Source organism: Pelobates fuscus, chromosome 2, assembly GCF_036172605.1.
Source record: "Pelobates fuscus isolate aPelFus1 chromosome 2, aPelFus1.pri, whole genome shotgun sequence".
Taxonomy (NCBI): domain Eukaryota; kingdom Metazoa; phylum Chordata; class Amphibia; order Anura; family Pelobatidae; genus Pelobates; species Pelobates fuscus.
In genome coordinates this window covers 195,005,744-195,032,287 of record NC_086318.1, presented here as the reverse complement: position 1 = coordinate 195,032,287, position 26,544 = coordinate 195,005,744, and the positions used below count along the sequence as shown (strand labels likewise).

The window sequence follows — 26,544 nt, the reverse complement described above, 5'->3', positions numbered from 1 at the left end:
CTATGCAATTGCTAAAATAGACTTCTACAATGGCATTCAAAAAATCTTAATGAGTGAAGTGCAGTATGACAGGGAACACACAATTCTTGTATATGTATCACTAGTATCAGTGTTATTTCAAATACTAGGTTCTAAGATTTGCCAATATTGTTTAGCTATTTATCACTGTTACCCAATAAGAACCAATTTAAATGTTAATAGACATAGGTTTTTTTTTTTTTAACAAACTTCCAAAGGTTTAAGTGATAATGTAAAGAATATGCAGGAAAGCTGCAGAGATATTTACTAGTACTATGATTTTTTTTTCCATCATGTAAGCAGGTAGTTTACCACATTAGTCGCTGTGAATGTAGAAGTAGATTTTAGTATGTTGTAGTGATCGTTGGTATCTGGATAATTTGCTTCTCTGTTCTGCAAGCTCATGGAGAGTTTGAGTATGTTAATGGCCTACGCAAGCTTACGTATGTCTGCTTCCCGAGTTGCTTTGAGAGCTGCTCCTTATAAAATGAAATGACCTCCGATTGTGCACTTATGTGCCTCCCACACAACAGGGGTCATGTTTTCAGAAAAGTAGTGTGTCATTGTATTTGTTGCGTCTGAAGTGGGTCAGGAGTGTCTTATTCAGGCACCAGTTTGTGGTCCTAAGTTTTTAGAGAGGTGATGTCAGGCATATGGTTAATAGGGCATGATCCATCCAGGTCATCATACCCAAGTCGACCGGTCGGATTGTATTCAGGTAATATGGAAAAAAGTAGTATATCTGTTGTGAGGAATGGGTGCATGACTCTCATGATTCGCCAGCAGTCAGTCAAGCGTGGAGAACGTGGTCAGGTATTGTAGATGTATCCTTTGAAGTGTCAACTCTTGAGGGCGATGTTTAAATCCCCCCCACCCCAAGATCAGGAAGCTCTCCGTGAACATCAGCAATGTCTTAAGTGCGGACTGTGTGAATTTCCCCTGCCATGATTTTGGGTCATAGATGTTTGCCAAAATGTAAAGTCTGACCCGAGATACCTTTAACAAATACACAAAACTGTAAGAATCCGTGATGCACCCTTTCATCTCTATTATTCCCCTCACTCTAAATCCCTGTCCTTATAAATAATGTATAGTCTGCTTTCTGTGTGAAAAATACCTAGCATTAAGATCAGCTCATATGAATTATGTAGGTATAAGGTCTTGACCAAGGCGCATAGTTTTAAATTACTTTGGGAGTGCTTTACATTGTAATGATAAAATATTGATTTAACGTCTCAAGGTATGCTGTTGACACTTGATAGCCAAATTACATCCCAATAATTTTATACCTTAACAAATGTCATACCTATTTTTTAAGACTTGCTTGTGATAGTAAAATTAAGTGGTCTCTAAAAGTCTCATTATCTTAACAAATTATTCTCTGTGCATACATATGAAACTAACCAGTCTCTTTCTTACTCTTCACAAGAAGAAACTTATTTCAAAAGAACATTCCACCCAGGTCTTATTCTCTTATATCAAAGCTGTCCAACTATTCTTACTTATAATGCAACTTAAGACTGCTTCAAATATTGATAGTTTATAAAACCTTTGACAAATATCAAATGTAAGTTTGTACAATTTATAACTTGTTTGGCTGCAGCACATTTTTTTGAAATGTCAATAATACCCTTAGCTACAGTGACTATTTGTGCAAATGCTGGAAATTAAGTCACGTTATACCTATAAGTGACAAATTTTCCAGAAGCTTAGCTTCTTTCCCTGCAGTGGACAGCCCTTTTTAGTTGTAGTTATCACACTATTTATCACCAATGCGGTAAAGTTCATCCCTATATTACATGTGAGAAAATCGAAAGGGAATTGTAGTCTTAAAATTTAAACAGGAGGTCTGATATTAATCCTGCTCAACGTCCAGTGCTTCATACTGTGTATACACTGATCTTCTGCCGTTACATAATTAAATGGATCCCCAGAGAGAATCCTAAAAAAAGGAAGCAGAGCTTAGGATGTTCTTACTATTAGGGTGCAACCCTAACAGAAGACCAGATTTTAGAGGTTTATTTTTTAGCAGATAAGCATTCATTAATCATAGATGAGTTGATGTATGTGATTATTTTGAATACACATCGATTCTAAAATCTGAGTTATTGTTAAATCTAGCGTTATATATGTTGATATGATCACAGTATTTTTTATTCATGTTGTTTTTTGACTTGCTACATTTAATACAGGTATTACCTGTCTGAATATACATATATATTCAATTGTCTGTGATGAAGGCTCTTAAAATACAAAAAGTATCACTGTTAATTGCACTACAACACTCTAGTAGGAATCCCTCTTACCCACCAAAATCATGCATAAAAGAAAAGTAGAAAAGAGCCTGAAAAGCTTTTAAATTCAAGAGTGGAGAAGAGTGGAGCGTAAAATGGTGGAAATGTGACCAACTACCCTAAATGGGGGTATATCAGAGTATTCCGAATTTGGATGGTATTCCAATACAGTAGGTATCAAGGCATATAAAAAATGGGGGGGAACCACACAGCATAAATCTGTGATAAAAAGGAAGTGTATTGAAGACTATAGAGTGACAACTCAAATTGAGTAGCGCCTCAAATAGGACAGGCTCAAATCTCTTCAGCAGTAGTGCTGTCTGGTGGCACTCTCCCCTTTTGGTCCAAATAATATTCCTCAGAGAGTAAAACAAAAGCAACACAACAGGACAAGACCTTCTGGTGTAGTAATTCACAATATGTGAATGCATGGATAAAAAAAAAGTGCAAATGATTGCTCACCTTGTGGCACCTTATGGCTTGGGTGTCTATAAAGAGGATACCACCCTTCTTTGCTTACTGGAGAACCCAAATCGGACTTGAGGTATAAATGGATTTATTGTAAAGTTAAAAAAAAACTGCACAAACCTTAAAATAAACAAATAAAAGTAACACTATACAGATAGAAAATGTCCACCATGGATTCATTTCCGAGACGCGTTTCACCCTATGTAAGAGCTTTTTCCAATCGATGTATGCTGCTCTAAGTTTAATCTGTTTTTTGTTTTTTTTTTTAAATATGGCGGTGTCCGGCCTCATTGGTTATTCTCTGTGGGGTTTCACCAATCAGAATCCGACTGTCTAAAGGTGTGTTCATATTAGCTGATTCCTATTAAATTGGGGAGTACTGCATATAAGCAGCGTCACTTCCGAAGTTGCATTCCCCATTTTATCTTCGGGCGGGTGCTGAATATTTGCCAGGAACTGACATTACACAACATACTGTTTACGTCATTTACATAGTGTCTGATGGTACCATATTGGAGTGGGGAGGTGCCTAAAGGCTATAGGATCTTAATCCAATGTAAAAAAAAAAATGGCTATTCACAAGGTATCTCCACATAAAGAGAGGAAAGAAAAATACATAGTAGCACATATTAGAAATTAGTATTCAAAAGGTGGGTATTGTAATGAGTAATAAAACACATAAGTAGTATATGTTACAATGGTTGAAATAAGAACTTTTTATCAACATCTTCTATAAATCTCTAATTATATATAGACGTAAGTACCAAAGTAACTAAATTGCCAAGGGTGAATATGTAAAATAGACATATAATCCATGTACATATAAAAAATACTATGAAATAAACTAAAAATTATACTAATAAACTAAAGCAAAAAAAAAACCCAGATATACATCTAGTCCTGTCCATATTAATGTTGGTATCCTATATTACACTCACTAAAACTATACCCCACACCTTATTTGAGTAGAGCCTAGCTCTTAAAGTGGCCATGCTAATAAAACACTATAGAAGTGTCACATTTCAAAGTCATTGTTTAAACTTAAGGGGTCAAAGTGTTAAGATTAAATATCCACCTCATCTCTTGTTATCCCATCTTCTTCTCCTCTCCAATTCATATGTACTATTTTAATCCCCATAAACACTAATTGTGTGGGATCACTATTATGGTGATATTTGAAAAGTTCCGAGAGACTGTGTTTCTCAAAGCCATTGCGAATATGTTCTTGGATTTGGACGTTGAAGGTCCTAGTAGTCCTTCCTACGCGCCCTAATCCACAGGTGCAGATGATTAAATAAATAACCTTTTTTTGGATAACAGGTAATCAGTTGTTTAATCGGAAAAGTTTAATTTTGCCTTTGGGGAATGGAGAGAGACGTGACATGTCTCTTTTTTTGAAGCACTATTTTTTACAAGCCCCGCACGTACCACATCCATAAAAACCGTTATGTTGGTTAAAAACATTATTATTTCCTATAAGGTTTTTAATATGGTTTCGTACCAAACTATCTGTTTAGTTTGTCACACCTCTATAGGTAATCATCGGTTTATCTGGTAGGATACTTTTAATTGGGCATTCTGTAAGTCGGGCCAATATTTGTTTTTAATTCTTTTTAGTAGATGACTACAACAGTTAAAATCACATATAAAAGCAAGATTCTTCCTGTCTTCAGAACTCCTGTGAATATTATATTCTAATAAAGTGCTACGGTCTTTAAGAGTAACTTCACGGTGGACCTGATTTAAAAGTTGACTTTGATATCCTTTTCGTCTAAAATCATTATTAATCTACATGATTGTACATTAAAAACCTCATCGTCCAAACAATTTCTTTTAATCCTCAACAATTGTGCTTTGGGAGCGTTCAATAGCCACGGAGAAAAGTGACAGCTTTTTTCCTCAATGTAGCTCTTCACGTCTACCTTCTTGATGAAGGTTTTGGTCTTAATCACATCATCTTCAACATATATATGTAAATCAAAAAAATTCACGGTAGTTTGGCTATAGTTGCATTACAGCTTTTTCCCCCAATTATTGGCATTAAGATCTTTCAGAAAGCTTAACAGTGAGGGTTCATCTCCTTTCCATATGAGGGATATATAATCAATATAGCGGCGATAGAGCACCATGCTCGCCTCCCAGTCACGCCTTGTATATATACATGTTCGTGTTCCCATGATGACATGAACAAGTTAGCGTAACTCTGAACAAACCTGGTGCCCATCGCCATCCCACATATTTGGAGATAGTAATAATCTCCAAACCAGAAGTTATTATTATTTAGGATCCATTGGATTCCCTCTATAATGAAATCTATCTGATCCTTGGGAAATTCTTCAAACTTCTCCTGAAAGAACCTGGTAGCTTTGCAGCCAAGATCGTGGGAGATGATAGTGTATAGTGAGCTGAAATCAGCTGTGACTAAATAGTAATTCTCCACCTATGTATGGTCCTTAAGAATGTTCAACATGTCTTTAAGATGACTAGTACACCTAGGACTACCGATTGCAAGCATCTATCTATATATAGGGAGAGTCTACTGGACAGTGAGCCGATGCCCAACACCATGTTCAACCTGGACCTTGTGGAGATGATAAAAATGGGGGTCCTGGGATGTAATATATTTAAAACCTTAAATTCTTTAAAGTTGAGAATACCTAACATTTTTCCTTTATCTATTAGTTTATTATAAGAGATTTTCATCACATTGATAGGATCTCCCTTTATATGTCTGTTCGTCTCCCATTACTCAGACTTTCCTTAATATAGTCTTCCTTTTTTCATTAGTACTATTCCCCCCCCTACCCCCACACACACACACACCCTGTCTACTAGTGTGGTGTCTTTCTGTGGAGTTTTAAGGGTATTTCTATCTTCATAATTTAAATTAAATTCCCATTTATTTGGTTTTTACCAGATTACCTGTCTGAATAACTGAATGAGTGACTTTGTGCTTTATCTCAGGTTAAAAAAAGAAACCGCTGAACGGACTGCAGCACTTAAGCAATCACATCAAAGAGAGAGAGAAAAACTAATTTGTCAGCATGCACTGGAACATTCAAAATCAAGAGCAGCAGAACTAAGTAATACAATTGCTACCCAAGAGGTAAGGATTGTTTCATCATATCCTTTAAGTTTTCATAATGCATAGATTCAAAATCTATTTTTTTTTTCTAGATATCTAACGATATTTATAGCATTTTCAGGGGGGGGGGGGGGGGGCTCCATCTGTAAGTGTCTGTACAGTGTAATGCCAACTTACACTGCTTTATCTTTTCTTGTGAACTACTTACCTATAGATACAATAAAAAAAATAATAAACGCCTGTAAAAAAGGCAGAGCCTAGTAGAGAAATAGGAGAGTCTGTCATTAAAACATTGCAACAATGACTATTGTAAACACTCTCAACTGTGAATGAATGTTTGATACAGTAATGGTCAGTTACAGGAGAGGTAGAAACCAATAACATAAGTAGATATTACTAGGCAACGGTAAGAAAGAGCACATCATTCGGTTAGTAGTGAAAGAATATATCAGGATGAACTATAGAAATTGTGGTAGCTACTAAATAATAAGTAGAAAATGTAGGCCAACGACGTCAGAACATACATTCAAAGATTAAAATACTGCAAATAGTACAAATTATGACAAACTGTAGAACCAAAATGATTAGAGACTGTTGATCAATATAAGTATGTAAAATGTAATAGGCAGGGCACCTTATACTGGTAACCAGAGGCACAGGATACATTGTGACAAGAGACACATAATAAGCAGAATAGTTGAAGAAATTCAGTTGTTCTTATGAGAACAAACTACATATATAGGGCCGTCTTTAATAATAATTGGACCCTGGGCAAGCATTTGTTTGAGCCTCCTGGACCATGCCTCCCCCTCCCCCCACTCCCTGGCATGCAGTCACGGAATCAACCCCAACGCAGTGGCTGAACTAAAGTAGAAAGAGGTGCAAGAACTGTATTGGGCCCCCCCAATTGCAAGGTTGGAGAAAAAGTAGAACCCTATCTGTCATGCAACTCCAACAATGCTTTGACAGCTGGGGCTCTACCGATTTCCCATGTTTGGAGGGTTGTATTTAGCACTGAGCATGTGTTTGTAATAAGCATGTGTTTGTATGGAGTATGTTTGTATCAATGCGTTTGTATGTGGTGTTGAAGTTTAAATGCAAGTGTGCATTAATGTGTAGTGTTGGTTTTGGAATGTAGAGGTTTGTTTATATATAATTTTGGTGTTTAAAACAGAGGTGTATTTTTATGTAGTGTTGACGTTTCAATGCAATAGTGTGTTTGTATATAGTGTTGACGTTTGAATGGAGGGGTGTATTTGTATTTAATGTTGGTGCACAGAAGCACAGGTACACACACACTGACACACATACAGATACACTGACTACATACAGATAAAAACAAAGATACACACACTGACCACATACAGATACACAGGCACATACACCCGAAGAAGTACTGACACACACACATACGCACATATACAGACATACTGACACACACACACAGGCACATACACGGACAGACAAACTGACACACATATACATGCATATACACTGACAGACATATTGACACACAGACACATACACTGATAGTCATACTGATACACACGGATCATGAGCACACACACATACACTGACAGAAATGCTGACACACACACAGACAGGCAAATACACTGACAGTCATACTGACACACACATAGACACGGATCATGAGCCGTTTCAAAGCACATACACTGATAGACATACTGACACACACAGGCAGGCAAATACACTGACAGACATACTGACACACACAGATACATACTGTCAGACATACTGACACACTAACAGACATACTGACACACACACACATACACTGACAGACATACTGACACAGGTACATACAATGTTGGACATACTGACACACACTAGCAAACCTACTGACATACTTACACACATATAAAATTTAACTTTCTAAGCCCACCCTACAGTTTCCTACCTTTTGCTGTAGGGTGACTCCCCTGGGGTCCAGTGTGGTGCCTAAGGCTGATCGGAGTGAGGAGCCTCCATCCTCACTGCCGCTGCCTCCTCCCTCTCGTGCAACGGCTCCTGGCGCGACTCCTCTTTTTGTGGGAGGAAGTGACTCTCGGCTGTCACTTCCTCCCATACTGCTGAAAAGCAAGGGGCCCGGTAACGCTGTTGGTCGGGCCCCTGCTGATACAAGCCCACTGGGTGGCCCTAAGTGCATGAGCCATCCGGTGGGACTCCTTAGATGACTGGGTTGGGGGGGGGAATGAATATATATATATATATATATATATATATATATATTCAATGTAGTGTAGATAGCACTCAAAGGACTTCCAAGTGATAAAGTAAAACTTTAACTTTACAAACATGTATTCCTGACCCTCAAGTGTTAAAACCATCATCTAGCCCCCCTGGGCCCCTCATGCCTCCATAAATATAGCAAAAGCTTACTGTATTCAAGCCAGAAGCTGCATGCTGTTTGCCTAAAAAAAAAAACAAGCAGTCTGCTGACATCATCAGAAGTGGTGGTCTGATCCAATCACAGTGCTTCCCCATAGGATTGGCTGAGACTGACATGGAGGCAGATCAGGGGCAGAGCCAGCGTGATTCAAATACAGCCCTGGCCAATCAGCATCTTCTCATAGAGATGAATTGAATCAGTGAATCTCCATGAGGAGATCTGAGGAGTGGCCAGTGAAGTTATCACTAGGCTGTAATGTAAACACTGCATTTTCTCTAAAAAGATAGTGTTTACAGCAAAAAGCCTGAACACCAGAAGCCTACACACCAGAACAAATTCAGTAAGCTATAGTGTCCCTTTAACTTTTATTGCTCCATACAAAGAGATCGATGTTTCAGTTTGTAATCCAAACTTTCATCAGGATCCTGAAACGTCGATCTTTTTGTATTGAGCAATAAAAGTTAAGTTTTACTTTATCACTTGGAAGTCCTTGGAGTGCTATCTACACTACATTGAATCTGTGTATGCAGACCAGCTGGAGTACTAGACAATTTATTAATTATCATTTTGAGGGATCTGCCTGACAATCCAGGCAGACAGTCCAGAAAATTGAATTGGCAAGCCCTATATTTAACCCCGTAACTTTCCAAAACGCATACACACACATATATATATATACACACACACACACATATATTCTACATATATATTTAACTATTAACTATATAATTATTTGATTTTATTAATTTTAATTTGAGGGACCTGCCTGACAACCCTGGCAGACAGTACAGAGAATTTAATTGGCAAGACCTATATTTAACCCCGGAACTTTCCAAAACTCCATAAAACGTTTACATGGTGGGTATTGTTATACTCGGGAGACTTTGCTGAACACAAATATGAGTGTTTAAAACTGTAAAAGTGCAGTTTTTATTTTAAAAAATGCAAAAAAAAACAAATAAAAACTTTGGCCAGCGTTTGTGACTAAGTGGCTATTACAAAAGACTGGAAAAAAAATGTTTTGAATACCCTGGGTTGTCTACATTTGAAAATGGTATGCCATGATGGGCTTTATTCACATTCTTGGCCTACCATATGGTCTCAAAAGGCAACACAGACCCAGCAAACCCATCTGGCAAACTGAATTGGGCAAGCCCTATATTGACCCTGTAACTTTCCAAAACACCATAAAACCTGTACGTGGTATTGTTATACTCTGGAGACTTCGTTGAACACAAATGAGTGTTTAAACCAGTTAAACGTATCACGACGATGAAATCATGAGTAAAAGTGCAGTTTTTGTGTAAAAAAATAAATGCAAAAACAAGTATGAACGCTAACTTTGGCAAGCGTTTGTGGCTACTACAAAAGACTGGACATATCCCATTTTGAATACCCTGGGTTGTCTACTTTTTCAAATGGTATGTCATGGTGAGGTTAATTTTCATTAATGGGCTGCCATACCGTCTCGAAGGCAACATAGACAATCTGGCAAATAGCAATTTACAAAAACAGAAGTCCTATGTTGACCCTGTAACTTTCCAAATCGCCATAAAACCTGTACTGGAGGGGTACTGTTGTACTCGTGAGACATTACTCTACACAAGAATTTGTGTTTTAGAGCAGTAAAATGTATTATACTGATATCATTGGTGAAATTACAGTTTGTGTGAAAAATGCAAAAAAACTAATATACATGTTAATTTTGGCCAGGCTTTGTGGCTACTAAAAAAGACTGGACATACCCCATTTTGAATACCATGGGCTGTCTACGTTTACAAATGGTATGCCATGATGGAGTTAATTTTCATTCCCGGGCTGCTATACGGTCTCAAAGGCAACATAGGCCCAGCAAACCAATCGGACAAATTTCAATGTGCAAACAGCCCTATATTTGACCCCTGTAAGTTTGCAAAAAAACATCAAACCTGTACATTGGGGGCACTGTTGTACTCGGGAGATGTTGCTGAACACATATTGGGGTGTTTTTTTGTCAGTAACACAACAGGAACTGAGAATCTATGCCTAAAGTACAATATGAGACAAAAATAATACCAAAAAAATGACTACCCCAAAGTTTGGCAAAGACTGGTGGTAGAATTGGTGCATTGGAAGTGTTAAAATACCACCATTTGAAATACCCTAGGGTGTCTCCTTTTCAAAAATATATGGCTTGATGGGGTAAATTACATTGGCGCACCCTCCAAATAAGGTCTTTTAACCCCTAGAGAACCTGACATACCTATACATGGATGGTATCACTGTAATCAGGAGATGCTGCTGAACACATATTGGGGTGTTCTTTGGCAGTAACCCTTACAGTCCTCAGTACATGTATTCTTAAATTGCGTGTGTGTCAAAAAGAATCAACAATTATTTATTTATTTATTTTTAAATTTGGCATAGCTTGGTGGTAAAATGGTTGCATGAAAAGAGTCAAAATGCCCCAAATTGAATAGCTTAGGTTGTCTTCTTTCAAAAAAATATATACATGTGAAGGGTTATTCAGTGATTCCTGACCAATATCAATGTTACAATGTGTTAATTTGGGGGGGGGGGGGGGGGGAAAATGGTTTGGAAATAGGAAAGTGCTACTTGTACTTATTGCCTTATAACTTGCAAAAAAAAGATTAAGAACATGTTCACATTTGGTATCTCTAAACTCAGGACAAAATTTAGAAACTATTTATCATGGGTGTTTTTTTAGGCAGTTGTAGATGTGTAAACGATTTTGGGGGTCAAAGTTAGAAAAAAAGTGTGTTTTGTTTTCATTATATTTTATACATTTTTTTATAGTAAATTATGATATGATGAAAATAATGGTATCTTTAGAAAGACCATTTAATGGCGAGAAAAACGGTATATAATATTTGTGGTTATAGTAAATGAGTAAGAGGAAAATTACACCTAAACTCAAATACCGCAGAAATGTAAAAACAGCCCTTTTCCTTAATTGAAAAACGGTCTGGTCATTAAGGGGTTAAAGAAATTCAATCTGTTCTAAATCAATTCCAGAGTATTCAGCTGAAATCTGAAAAAAAAAATATATAAACCAGACCAGGAGTATTTTTTTTAAAGCAAATGTGGACATCTTGTGTCAGCACTGACTGGTCTCCCATACCATTATCAGTCATGGCCAGCCATGTTAACTCCTGGTATGTGCCAAAGCCAAGCCAACTCAGAGCAGTCAGACCTGGTGATCCAAAAAAAAATAATATTCACAGCCTTAAAATCAAATTATGTTTGAGAAAGTAAAGCACACCAATGAAAACACTCATGGGTAATTGCTTCTGAGAGTTACCAGCTCAGGGGAGCAATGCATAGCCCAAGATGTGTATTTGCAAAACAGCAAAATATACTAAGCTGTGTACCTGAAATCAGCAATATATTCTAAGGTTAAACAAGGCCACCAAACTCAAAAGCTTTCATTATCTTGATCAATGGTACCTGGCAAGATAGATATTTTGGTAACTTCTTTCATGTATATGCATAGGTGTGCAAACATGAAGCCCTATTACCTGTTATTGAACATTACCAGCCTCCATTTTGGAAATCAGGACTGATTCTCTCCAGTGGGAGAGGTACCAAGACAGGTTCTGTAACAGCTGCAGAACATCTACAGTAGCTGATTTATAATCCTGAAACACATGTCTGGGAGTAGAACACTAATGCAACGAGCAGCATGTCTATCTTAACTTTTTCATTTAGAAAAACTGAACTAGAGAAACCACAGTTTTATAATAGGTACTTACCCAGTGCAACAGTGCATTTGTTTTGGTGAAACTGTGCAAATTTACTTTTCAGTTCAAACACAGACCTTAGATCAGATGCATATATTAAATATACTAAGGATGTGTATATATTGGGGTGTACAACTTGCATACAGAATATAGTAATAACATATACTGAGGATGTATTTAAACCTCCAGTGCATACACAAAGATTATATGAGTCCGATAAATTGATGCTGTTTTCACAGCACTTCATGCACAGATTCTATCACTCACATATACTAAAGCTGTGACTGACACCAACCCAAACACAGAGCTTGTGTTAGACGTATATACTTCAGTTGTTTTCACAACAGCTCATACACAAATGTTATGACTCGTGTACAGGGTCGGATTTCCCTATAAGCTAACTAGGCTTCAGCCTAGGGCCTCAAGATCAAGAGGGGCCTACATTCAAATTGTTAGGAAAAAAAAAATTACACTATTCTAAAAACCGTGAACACTACAACACTGAACCGAAAATAAGGAAAAATTCTATGCATATGATATGACCAGTGGCGTACTAAAGGGGGGGCGGTCCGCCCTGGGTGCCACTTACTAGGGGATGCCCGGGGCAGACTCCAATGCCCCTCCTGCCGCGATTGCCGAGACCGGCGGTCTGCAGCTCCGCAATGTGCAGAGCTGCAGACCATGGATCTCGCGTGCACTGCCCATTCAGAGCGTTGCCGCGGGTTACCACGGCAACGCTCTGATTGGGTCTCGCGAGATCCATGGTCTGCAGCTCTGTGGAGCTGCAGACCGTAAATGAGGGCCACCGGACCACCAGGGACCCCACCGGACCACCAGGCAGCCCCCACTGGACCACCAGGGATTTAGGGTAATTTTTTTAGTCACCCCCCCTCTCCTCATCAACCCCCTCTCTCTCACAATCACCCTCCTTATTATCCGGACCGTGCCACATTTTTTATAAAGGTTAGTACCAATCACAACATGTTTCATTTAACATATTGATATATATCACAGTAATGATGTATTTTATTGTCTCTCATCTAATTTACAAACTTAAAAATGGAAGTGAAAGGGCCTCATAAGTGGAATAGCCTAGGGCCTCTTTTCATCTAAATCCGGCCCTGCTCGTGTATATAGAGGTTGTGGCATTAGATCATTCACATATGATGTTGTTTTCACATTTATATATATTGCATGCAGTGGACACATACTTATACATAGAGCATATAGTAGATGTTGTGGACAGGATATTAGCTAAATAAAATGCCTATTTACTTTGCATAACCATAATCAGTATTATTCAATAAATTACTAAAATGGCAACTAGATGTCACTCAGGAGTACCCCACCCATCGACTAGCTGCCTCGTGTAACCCATGACATACACATTTGTGTACTTCAATCAATCACCCAGGGAAGCTTTCTCTGACCTTGTGTCTTGGCCTCTTTTCTGTCTTCAGTACTGTGGTATTCAGGCAGACTTTGTAAAGCCAGGATATCCATTATCAGCACTCTTTTGCAAAATGCATCATTACAATATCAGCACTCTTTTGTAATAGGCATCATTGCATTATTGCATGTATAAACTTACCTAAATGATCACCACATAAACCTCCTAAATGTGATCTATTTGTTAGAAGGACACAAACCTCCTAAATGTGATCTATTTGTTAGAAGGACACAAACCTCCTTGGTTGCTTCATCTAAGTGTTGCTTCTAAGTGTGTGTGTGGTTGGAGATATTCTGGAGAGTTTTACAGAAGCTTCAACTGTCTAAGAGTTGTGCTAAGAGTTTTCTTTTTTACTGTTACAGGTAAGATTCATCTGTAGGAAAAGGTTACTGATTGCACAAGGTTTGATTTCCTGTTGGTAATTATAAGGCATTTGATTGGATTAGGTAGCTACTTGCTATTGATTGCTGTGTAAATTAGCTATTGTTTGCTAATAAGCAGAGGCCTGCCCAGGTGTTAAACATTCCTAGTGGGAGGTGATTTGAGGAGTATATAAGGGCTGTTGTCATTAGCTTGGCTAATAGAGCTTGGTTGCTTCATCTAAGTGTTGCTTCTAAGTGTGTGTGTGGTTGGAGATATTCTGGAGAGTTTTACAGAAGCTTCAACTGTCTAAGAGTTGTGCTAAGAGTTTTCTTTTTTACTGTTACAGGTAAGATTCATCTGTAGGAAAAGGTTACTGATTGCACAAGGTTTGATTTCCTGTTGGTAATTATAAGGCATTTGATTGGATTAGGTAGCTACTTGCTATTGATTGCTATGTAAATTAGCTATTGTTTGCTAATAAGCAGAGGCCTGCCCAGGTGTTAAACATTCCTAGTGGGAGGTGATTTGAGGAGTATATAAGGGCTGTTGTCATTAGCTTGGCTAATAGAGCTTGGTTGCTTCATCTAAGTGTTGCTTCTAAGTGTGTGTGTGGTTGGAGATATTCTGGAGAGTTTTACAGAAGCTTCAACTGTCTAAGAGTTGTGCTAAGAGTTTTCTTTTTTACTGTTACAGGTAAGATTCATCTGTAGGAAAAGGTTACTGATTGCACAAGGTTTGATTTCCTGTTGGTAATTATAAGGCATTTGATTGGATTAGGTAGCTACTTGCTATTGATTGCTATGTAAATTAGCTATTGTTTGCTAATAAGCAGAGGCCTGCCCAGGTGTTAAACATTCCTAGTGGGAGGTGATTTGAGGAGTATATAAGGGCTGTTGTCATTAGCTTGGCTAATAGAGCTTGGTTGCTTCATCTAAGTGTTGCTTCTAAGTGTGTGTGTGGTTGGAGATATTCTGGAGAGTTTTACAGAAGCTTCAACTGTCTAAGAGTTGTGCTAAGAGTTTTCTTTTTTACTGTTACAGGTAAGATTCATCTGTAGGAAAAGGTTACTGATTGCACAAGGTTTGATTTCCTGTTGGTAATTATAAGGCATTTGATTGGATTAGGTAGCTACTTGCTATTGATTGCTATGTAAATTAGCTATTGTTTGCTAATAAGCAGAGGCCTGCCCAGGTGTTAAACATTCCTAGTGGGAGGTGATTTGAGGAGTATATAAGGGCTGTTGTCATTAGCTTGGCTAATAGAGCTTGGTTGCTTCATCTAAGTGTTGCTTCTAAGTGTGTGTGTGGTTGGAGATATTCTGGAGAGTTTTACAGAAGCTTCAACTGTCTAAGAGTTGTGCTAAGAGTTTTCTTTTTTACTGTTACAGGTAAGATTCATCTGTAGGAAAAGGTTACTGATTGCACAAGGTTTGATTTCCTGTTGGTAATTATAAGGCATTTGATTGGATTAGGTAGCTACTTGCTATTGATTGCTATGTAAATTAGCTATTGTTTGCTAATAAGCAGAGGCCTGCCCAGGTGTTAAACATTCCTAGTGGGAGGTGATTTGAGGAGTATATAAGGGCTGTTGTCATTACCTTGGCTAATAGAGCTTGGTTGCTTCATCTAAGTGTTGCTTCTAAGTGTGTGTGTGGTTGGAGATATTCTGGAGATACCTGGAGGTAATATGAGGTATTCAGGAGGATTAAAAAAAAAAAAAAGGTAACATTTGTTTGATTTAAATTATTCGCCTCATTGGAATGGCAGACTTAGTTCAGTGTAATAGTTGCTTTGCATTTGTTTCACGTTCCACTTTTTGGAGGTTTGGTTGTTGTTTAATCTGTAGACAGTTCTCTATCTTGCGGCAGGAGATTGTATTTTTGAAGTCTGAGATTTGTAAATTATCTGGTAAACAAATTCAGGCTGGAACTGCTGCAAAGCCATTGCCGCAGAGACATACTAGGAATGGCAGATGGATTACTGTAGGATCTGGTAGACTTGGAGTTGTGGATAAAAGGCATATTGCACAGTCTGTTGTTCTACATAATTCATTTTCTGCACTTTCAGAGTGTAGTGGTGTCCTGGAGATAGGCACTGAGGCTAGTGGTGTTGTGCAGAGAGGCACTGAGGCTAGTGGTGTTGTGCAGAGAGGCACTGAGGCTAGTGGTGTTGTGCAGAGAGGCACTGAGGCTAGTGGTGTTGTGCAGAGAGGCACTGAGGCTAGTGGTGTTGTGCAGAGAGGCACTGAGGCTAGTGGTGTTGTGCAGAGAGGCACTGAGGCTAGTGGTGTTGTGCAGAGAGGCACTGAGGCTAGTGGTGTTGTGCAGAGAGGCACTGAGGCTAGTGGTGTTGTGCAGAGAGGCACTGAGGCTAGTGGTGTTGTGCAGAGAGGCACTGAGGCTAGTGGTGTTGTGCAGAGAGGCACTGAGGCTAGTGGTGTTGTGCAGAGAGGCACTGAGGCTAGTGGTGGTGTGCAGAGAGGCACTGAGGCTAGTGGTGGTGTGCAGAGAGGCACTGAGGCTAGTGGTGTTGTGCAGAGAGGCACTGAGGCTAGTGGTGTTGTGCAGAGAGGCACTGAGGCTAGTGGTGTTGTGCAGAGAGGCACTGAGGCTAGTGGTGTTGTGCAGAGAGGCACTGAGGCTAGTGGTGTTGTGCAGAGAGGCACTGAGGCTAGTGGTGTTGTGCAGAGAGGCACTGAGGCTAGCGGTGTTGTGCAGAGAGGCACTGAGGCTAGCGGTGTTGTGCAGAGAGGCACTGAGGCTAGCGGTGTTGTGCAGAGAGGCACTGAGGCTAGCGGTGTTGTGCAGAGAGGCACTGAGGCTAGCGGTGTTGTGCAGAGAGGCACTGAGGCTAGCGGTGTTGTGCAGAGAGGCACTGAGGCTAGCGGTGTTGTGCAGAGAGGCACTGAGGCTAGCGGTGTTGTGCAGAGAGGCACTGAGGCTAGCGGTGTTGTGCAGAGAGGCACTGAGGCTAGCGGTGTTGTGCAGAGAGGCACTGAGGCTAGCGGTGTTGTGCAGAGAGGCACTGAGGCTAGCGGTGTTGTGCAGAGAGGCACTGAGGCTAGCGGTGTTGTGCAGAGAGGCACTGAGGCTAGCGGTGTTGTGCAGAGAGGCACTGAGGCTAGCGGTGTTGTGCAGAGAGGCACTGAGGCTAGCGGTGTTGTGCAGAGAGGCACTGAGGCTAGTGGTGTTGTGCAGAGAGGCACTGAGGCTAGTGGTGTTGTGCAGAGAGGCACTGAGGCTAGCGGTGTTGTGCAGAGAGGCACTGAGGCTAGCGGTGTTGTGCAGAGAGGCACTGAGGCTAGCGGTGTTGTGCAGAGAGGCACTGAGGCTAGCGGTGTTGTGCAGAGAGGCACTGAGGCTAGCGGTGTTGTGCAGAGAGGCACTGAGGCTAGCGGTGTTGTGCAAAGAGGCACTGAGGCTAGCGGTGTTGTGCAGAGAGGCACTGAGGCTAGCGGTGTTGTGCAGAGAGGCACTGAGGCTAGCGGTGTTGTGCAGAGAGGCACTGAGGCTAGCGGTGTTGTGCAGAGAGGCACTGAGGCTAGCGGTGTTGTGCAGAGAGGCACTGAGGCTAGTGGTGTTGTGCAGAGAGGCACTGAGGCTAGTGGTGTTGTGCAGAGAGGCACTGAGGCTAGTGGTGTTGTGCAGAGAGGCACTGAGGCTAGTGGTGTTGTGCAGAGAGGCTTGAAGACTATGGTGAGGCCTAATAGAAAGCAGTTGTTGTTGGGGGATTCCATCATAAGAGGTGTGGAGATGGACAATGGTGGTCTTGTGAGGTGTCTTCCCGGAGCTACTGCTCACAGAGACAGGAGACGTATCTGTAATATTGTTAAGCAAGCAAAGCAGGAAGGGGAATTGGATGTACTTGTCCATTTAGGGACAAATGACTTGGCTTGCAATGAGGTTTCAGAGGTTAAGGAAGTTTTTAGTGTTTTTGCCAATGATATACGGCAGGTTGCTTCCACACTGTCATTCTCTGAAGTTCTGCCTGTGCATAACACTCAGAACGACAGGCGGATGCGTATTAGGGACTTTAACTTGTGGCTTGGTGAATGGTGTCGGGAGCAAGGATTTGGCTTTATTGCTCATGGTAGCTCTGTTTGGAATGGAAATAAACTGTACAAAAAAGATGGTTTGCATCTTTCTCAAAAGGGAACAAATGTTCTCAGTGAGCAGTTCAGAGGTTTTGCTAGGATGTTTTTAAACTAGGAGGGGGGGGCAAAAGGGTGATAAAACATCAATCCAATTGCCCCCCAAAACGAGGACAGAAGGTGCCTGTAGCAAGTGTGTTAAAAAATGATAAGCTTAGAGTCATGTCTACAAATGCTCGCAGTTTAGGGAATAAGATCCATGAACTTGTGGCAATAATGGCAACTGATAGTGTAGATTTAGTCGCTGTTACTGAGACATGGTATAATGAGAAAAATGACTGGGACATAGCAATACCAGGGTACTCTTTATATAGAAAAGACAGGGAAGGCAAGAAAGGGGGAGGGGTGGCCCTGTATGTAAAGGATAGCATAAAATCTAGCCTAATAAAGGTAAGTGAGGCGAACATAGAGTCCGTTTGGGTTACGTTAGAATTTGGTAATCACACCGTAACTCGTGTAGGTGTGATTTATAGGCCCCCAGGACAAATTGAAGAGTTAGATAATCTACTAGTTGAAGAAATAGCTAAAATGACAATGAAGGGGGAAGTTATCATCATGGGTGACTTTAATCTTCCTGATGTGAATTGGAAAAAAAAAATAGCTACTTGTGCCAGGAGCACACATATTCTAAACTCCCTACTGGGATTGTCTCTAAAACAAGTCGTTGAGGAGCCAACTCGTAAAGAGGCCATACTAGATTTAGTGTTAACAAATGGAGATTTGGTATCAGATATTACTGTAGGTGAAAGTTTAGGATCCAGTGATCATCAGTCAGTGTGGTTTAATATAAGAACAGTGACTGAGTCACACCACACAAAAACAAAAGTTTTAGACTTTAGAAAAACAGACTTTTCTAAAATTAGAATATGTGTAAAGGAGTCATTATCAGACTGGAGCAATTTATATGGAGTCCAAAAGAAATGGGATTATTTAAAAGCTGCACTACTGAAGGCAACAGAAAATTGCATTAGGCTTGTCAGTAAAAGCAAAAAATTCAAGAAACCACTGTGGTACTCCGCAGATGTGGCCAAAATAGTAAAAAACAAAAAGTTAGCATTTAGTCATTATAAAAAAACCCAGAGTGAGGAAGACAGAATGACCTATAAGATTAGGCAGAAAGAGGCTAAGCAAGTTATAAGAGCTTCCAAATCCCACACAGAAGAGAAAATAGCACAGTCAGTGAAAAAGGGGGACAAAACTTTTTTTAGATACATAAATGAGAAAAGAAAAGTAAAACAAGGATTAGTTAGATTAAAGACAAAAGAAGGAAGGTATGTAGATGAGGATAAAGGTCTAGCTGACTGCCTCAATGAATATTTTTGTTCGGTATTTACAGATGAAAATGAAGGAAAGGGACCTCAGTTAAGAAAAAGGATAAATGAGTCATTTATTACACGTGAGTTTACAGAGGAAGAGGTTCTATTTCAACTGTCAAAAGTAAAGACAAATAAGTCAATGGGACCTGATGGAATACACCCAAAGCTATTAACCCCTTAAGGACCAAACTTCTGGAATAAAAGGGAATCATGACGTGTCACACACGTCATGTGTCCTTAAGGGGTTAAAAGAGCTTAGTGTACTAGCAAAACCATTAACAGATTTATTTAACCAATCATTGATAACAGGAGTAGTCCCAGAAGATTGGAAGTTAGCGAATGTTGTGCCCATTCACAAGAAAGGTAATCGGGAGGAGTCGGGCAACTATAGGCCAGTAAGCCTTACTTCAGTAGTGGGGAAAGTGATGGAAACCATGTTAAAGGATAGGATTGTTGAACATCTAAAAACACATGGATTTCAAGACCAGAGACAACATGGGTTTACTTCAGGGAGATCATGCCAAACTAATCTTATTGATTTTTTTGATTGGGTAACTAAAATTATAGATCAGGGTGGTGCAGTAGACATTGCTTACCTAGATTTCAGTAAGGCTTTTGACACTGTTGCACATAGAAGGCTTATCAATAAACTACAATCTTTGAGTTTGGATTCCAATATTGTTGAATGGGTAAGGCAGTGGCTGAGTGACAGGCAACAGAGGGTTGTAGTCAATGGAGTATATTCGAAGCTTGGGCTTGTCACCAGTGGGGTACCTCAGGGATCTGTACTTGGACCCATTCTCTTTAATATTTTTATTAGTGATATTGCAGAAGGTCTTGATGGTAAGGTGTGTCTTTTTGCGGATGATACTAAGATATGTAACAGGGTTGATGTTCCAGGAGGGATAAGCCAAATGGAAAATGATTTAGGTAAACTAGAAAAATGGTCAGAGTTGTGGCAACTGACATTTAATGTGGATAAGTGCAAGATAATGCATCTTGGATGTAAAAACCCAAGGGTAGAGTACAAAATATTTGATAGAGTCCTAACCTCAACATCTGAGGAAAGGGATTTAGGAGTGATTATTTCTGATGACTTAAAGGTAGGCAGACAATGTAATAGAGCAGCAGGAAATGCTAGCAGAATGCTTGGTTGTATAGGGAGAGGTATTAGCAGTAGAAAGAGGGAAGTGCTCATGCCATTGTACAGAACACTGGTGAGACCCCACTTGGAGTACTGTACACATTACTGGAGACCCTATCTTCAGAAGGATATTGATACCTTAGAGAGAGTTCAAAGAAGGGCTACTAAACTGGTTCATGGATTGCAGGATACAACTTACCAGGAAAGGTTAAAGGATCTTAACATGTATAGCTTGGAGGAAAGACGAGACAGGGGGGATATGATAGAAACATTTAAATACATAAAGGGAATCAACACAGTAAAGGAGGAGACTATATTTAAAAGAAGGAAAACTACCACAACAAGAGGACATGGTCTTAAATTAGAGGGACAAAGGTTTAAAAATAATATCAGGAAGTATTACTTTACTGAGAGGGTAGTGGATGCATGGAATAGCCTTCCAGCTGAAGTGGTAGAGGTTAACACAGTAAAGGAGTTTAAGCATGCGTGGGATAGGCATAAGGCTATCCTAACTATAAGATAAGGCCAGGGACTAATGAAAGTATTTAGAAAACTGGGCAGACTAGATGGGCCGAATGGTTCTTATCTGCCGTCACATTCTATGTTTCTATGTGATCTATTTGTTAGAAGGACACAAATCTCCTAAATGTGATCTATTTGTTAGAAGGACACAAACCTCCTAAATGTGATCTATTTGTTAGAAGGAAGCCTAATGTAAGCAACTGAGAGGGAACTGAAAGAACAGAAACCCAGGTGCCTATACAAGCCTTTAATCTAAATCTAATCTAAATTTAATGCACTTGCCTGAGGGGTGAAAACATACTTTACGTGGCAAATGGGGATTTGAACAACTGACAGACAAAACTGTTTAAACTCTAGGCTTCCATCTGTACCCCATATTCCATTAGTCATCACCAGTGGGGGAAGGTTTAAAACAAACTCTGCACCTGGTGAAATACACAAAAGAGGCATACCCAGGTAGTTACCTTATGGAAGTGATCCATGAAGGAGGAACCCAGGATGGCAACTTATAGAGATGTGCTGTTGCTGGGTCTTCAAGGATTAGAGGCTGAATTCTGGCTGGGCTTCATGTATGCAGTGGACCAAATTAATCCCTGAGGGAGAGAGTTGGATCAGACCCACAGTCACTAAAGGGGTTACCCAGGCTGTTGACTCATAGAAATGTACTGTTGCTGGGTCTCCAGGGATAAGGGAAGAACCCTGTCATGTATATAGTTGACCGCTTTCATCTGCTAAGGAAGAGATTGGGTCCGACACCTGATCACTAATGGGGTACCGTACCCAGGTTGGCAACTTATAGTCATGTGCTTCTGCTGGGTCTTCAGAGCTTAGAGGCTGAACCCTGGCAGGGCATCAAAAATATTGGCCTAGTGAGCATAAAAGAAAAATCTAGGCCTGCTTAGGCAGACTCCTTCCAAACTGCTGGTCAAGAATAAGACTGCCTGATGGGAAGGGGGTGGATCTTTTTATACCAATTATGGGTCGACCGATTATCGGTCTGGCTGATATTATCGGCCGAAATTCTGCATTTTCTGCGGTATCGGCCTATAAAGATACCGATAATGCAGACCAGAGCCGCCACCAGGGCATGACAATCGAGACGGTTGTTATGGCCCGGCGGTCCTGGAGGGCCCGAAGCGCACTCTTACTTCCCTTCCCTTCAGCTCCCTTGTGTAAACCCAGTGTTGCCACGGGTTAGCATGGCAACGCTCTGCACAGCACACAGAGAGTTAGACAGAGGAGCTGCTGGGAAGGGAAGTAAGAGTGTTGCTGGGCCCCTCTGCAGAGTCCATGCCACCGGACCACCAGGGAATACCATCTCCCCCCTTCCTGGCAAGGTAAGAAGCAGGGAGGGGGGACTAAAACAAAATAATAATATTGTTAAATTAAATATTTTTTACAAATAAATATTTTAAAAATGAAAATGCTCCCCCCCCGCCCCATTTTACACACATTACATACATACACAAACACACACTGCATTCATTATGTACATACCTACACAAACACACTGAAACTGTAGTTTGTAGAAAGCAAAGTATGCTTTCTGTGCCTTGCTTAAATGGCATGTACATATTAAATTCATTTGGTTTCAGTGTTTTATTTTGATATAACCATTTTCATAAAATGCATTATATTATATTTATCGATAACAGTGACGTTTGTATGACAAATGAATAACCTCAAACTATTTATCTAGGTTCTTATAAAACATCTTCAAAAACAGGTGAACACTCTCCAGAAGGAAACAGAGGTCCTGTCTTTGTACCGCATTAGAGAGGAAGCCCTACAGAAAGAGGTTGGTTACAGTTTCAAATGTGGATAGTATATTTTTGTTATTTGATTGTTTCTTGTTTAGATAGACATTTCTCACAGCTTGATTTCTATGCTTTATTATAGATTATATAGATTTCTAGGCTTTATTATAGATTTATTATAGATCTGTCATGCTTCACATCTTGTCAATCTAAAACTAATTTTCTCTCACATCATATGCAAAAATGACGTGTCAGAAACAGTCACTGAGCTAAGACTAACGTTTTGTGTATTTCCCTATGTATAGTTGCCTGCATATAAAAAAAATTGTATTTCTTTATTTTAGATGCAAGAGCAAAAATGCATTAGCAGTACAAATAGCCAAGTGTTGAACATACAGAACAACACTTGTTTTATGAAATACCATATTTGTCTAACATGAAGTAATAATAAACGAAAAAAGAAAATCCACCACATGAGTAGACAGGCACAATTCACTGATAAACAAACAGTTTAATCTTCTAGCAGGCGTATCTCAAACAAAAAGAAAACATTGGCCTTCTGTAAATGGGATAATATAATTACAGATGTGTGACCTTCTCTGTCATAGATACTATAATAAAAATATGATTTAATAGCATTGGTCTATTATTTGGAAGTTATAGTCATGTGTGTAGGAAAATTCAGGATTTAATTAATTTTACCTTGTATGTGGTATGCTTTAAGCATCACTTCATGTCTGTTTGTTTGTTTGTTTGTTTGTTTGTTTGTTTGTTTGTTTGTTTGTTTTAGTTAGTTAATTTTAGGGATGCACCGAAATTAACATTCTGGGCCGAAAATTATTTAATTTTTTTCCCAAACGATTTTGAAATAGTTTTTTCTATAATTTTATTGATTCAATAACTGCACATATGGAAATTAAAAGTTTACACTTGTACACTGTAATGGACAGTGCCATTTTAAAACATGCCTGTAGTGGTTATGGTGCCTACTATCCCTTTGATAAAATAATTTAGTGCACCAAATATATTAACCATGTTGGCTATCTCTTGGAGATCATTCACTAAATGGCATCCTGATTTAAACTGAAAAACAGTTTTGAAAAATTTAGGTAAATTATCCGAAATATGACTAGAGTGGAGTTGGAAATCTATCCTGTTCAAATTAAATATTACAATGTGGTTTTAAATACACTACAATTCTGTGTTTAATAAATAAGCCCCTTGTAAAATTGCAGATGAAGCAAAACAATAGACCTGAAATGTAGGTCTGTCCCTTTAAGAGTGTATAGGGTCGTGATTTAAGTAAGGGAATGCAGGGAATGAACCTTCCATTGCTATGGAAACAGGAAGTCAGCCACCTATTAGTATATTATAATGTCAATCATACTAGCCTGCACTGCAGGACAGGGAGAGAAAAGTAAGTAGTTTCTTCCTGTCATGAATCCCCTCCCCTCTAGCTCCCTCCGATTGGTCAGATCCAGAGTGGTACATTCTGGCTATAGGATCGACGGGCGGAGCGGTCCATTGCAAGCAGCAAAGGGGGAGGAGGTCATGCCTAGGTAAGGGCTGTGGGGCCTGCCTGGATTTGTGACGTTCTTCGTCTCGCCGTGCAGGGTAGAGCGGTGGAGCAGGAAGCCGATCGTAGGATCGCTAACAAGCCAATGAAAGTCAGGCAGAGAAAAGAGACCTGGACAGCCAGGCATCGAAAAATAAAGGCAGGTACTTTAGGTAGAATTACGGCCACTGGGTCTCGGGAAATCCAAGAGCAGGTTTGAGTGAGGCTCAGAGCCAGAGAGCAGGACCCAGGACACAAGGGGACTAGGAAGATGGCACAGACAAGGGAACATGACTTTAGAGAGGTTTAGGATGGAGTATTGGCAGAGAGGACTATAGGTGAGGGATTTGGAGGTTGGGGGTTGTAATTGTCGGCAGATTAGACCCGTTTTCGGATGAAATGGGATAGGCTCATTTCCGGATGAAAATTTAGGCAGCCAAAATTTTGGTGCATCCCTAGTTAATTTGTAGTTTGTTCTTACTTATGTTTTTTTTTATATTTTTGTAGATGGCAAAACTCATTGAGGATCTTAGAGAGTCAAAAGAGTGCCACAGTCCACAGATGAAACAGTTTTTATCATTGGAAAGTAAACTTAAACACATGGAAATAAGATATTCACAAAGAGAAGAGGAACTTCAACAGGTAAATAAAAAGGTGTAAATTTATATATATTTTTTTTGCTGTTTAGTAAGTATTGGGATCCTCTATACAATTTCTCCTTTTAATAGCTATTACAGATGCTTACATTTTTTGAAAGCTGATGAAATATACACTTAGTGGCCTCTTTATTACATTCACATGATTTATACCCTGAGGTCTTCGCTCTAAATTAAGTGGAAAACATTAGCAGGTGAAACAATGCAAGAGTTCATCACAGCCTCTTCCGTATAAACTATTCAAGTGACCTATGGTTCTAGTTTGGATACTGTGGTCATACATTTGAAATTCACTTTAAATTCAAGACAATTCACACAATAGTGAAATAACCCCATTAGTGAAAGATAATTAGCAAGGATCTGTTTGTGCAATTTAAGACCTTTTACTAATTTGCTTTCACAATATATTTTCACTACTACCACACCATTCTCTGTAAATGTTAGCAAATGTTGTGTATGAAAATAACTGGACTTTAAAATTCCTGGAGCCACCACATGTCAAAGGCTGTCTTACAGCTTAGTGGCTACATTTATTTTACAGTAAGGTGCGGAGTCCACAGTTCATATAACATTCCAAGCATAACAACCATAATGAAGGTGATCAGGACATCTACCTTTTGTTTATGGGAACACATACTACCAGTTTTACTAGACTTCAAACATAAGCCGTGCAAAACGTATGAAGTTATCCATAGGCATTATTCATATAATATACATCATTCTGGTCTTCTTTTGAACTGTTGCTTCAACTGTTATAGAATGCTACTTTATCCAATGACTATGTAGTCCAGTATCTAGTTATTTTTTTCTTTTGCAGATAATAAAGCAAACCCACCATGCAGCAAGTGAAGAGCAAGCCAAAGAAGTAGAAAAGTGGAAGAAGCTTTCAAATCAGAAGAATATAGAGCTTGAGAAGTTTAGAATGGAATTAGATGCCATTCTAGATGTTCTGCGAGTACTCCAAAGACAAGGAGTTGTTATTCCCACCTCCACTTCTGACAGGACTAAAGCAGAGGTCTGCTGAAATGCTTGGCCACGGGACTTTGTTCAATATTGATTTAGTTAAGTAGATCCTTTTGAATCTATGATTCTAGATAACATGTTTTGAAATACTATAAAAATTGTGTATTTATAATGCATTCCAGTTTAATATTTTGCTGTTGTTGAAAACTCTTGTGTGAGTTTCAGCATGTATATTAGTATAACTTAAATAAAACTAACCTGGATAATTTCTCATTGACAATTTACTACTTGGGTTTAATGGGTTACCACCTCCACTGAACCACTCACATATACACACCTTCTGTTTATTGTTACATACTAACAGGAGCGTCATTGGGATGTCATCAGCCAGCCTGAAACTAAAGTTCTAGGCTGTCTAGTGTCAATTCTGTGAAACTTCCGGTCAGCTGATACTCTCAATCAATAATTGGCTATGGCCACGGCTTCCAGCTTCTGCCGAGTGTGTCACTGGATCACTAGGAAGCAACAGAACCCAGCAGACACTGAGGTAAGGGGGCAAACCATTGCATAAACAGTTTGCCTCATTACCAGGGAACCAGGCCAGGGTACCCTTGGCATCATAAACATTACATCAGGTTTTAGTGCTTTTGAGGT

At 39.6% G+C, this 26,544-nt stretch overlaps 1 protein-coding gene across 2 annotated transcripts in view; it reads left to right on the top strand.

Annotated features, from left to right (window-relative positions):
- CEP162 (centrosomal protein 162) overlaps nucleotides 1-26,158 on the top strand; it is a 144,442-nt gene extending 118,284 nt beyond the window's left edge. For both annotated transcript variants that reach the window (XM_063443060.1, XM_063443059.1), the window contains 4 exons: nucleotides 5,745-5,886; nucleotides 22,659-22,757; nucleotides 24,779-24,913; nucleotides 25,745-26,158. In XM_063443060.1, the coding sequence (XP_063299130.1) occupies nucleotides 5,745-5,886; nucleotides 22,659-22,757; nucleotides 24,779-24,913; nucleotides 25,745-25,951 (583 nt within the window). In that variant the 3' untranslated portion in view covers nucleotides 25,952-26,158. The remainder of the gene's footprint in view (nucleotides 1-5,744; nucleotides 5,887-22,658; nucleotides 22,758-24,778; nucleotides 24,914-25,744) is intronic.
- Nucleotides 26,159-26,544: the final 386 nt, after the last annotated feature.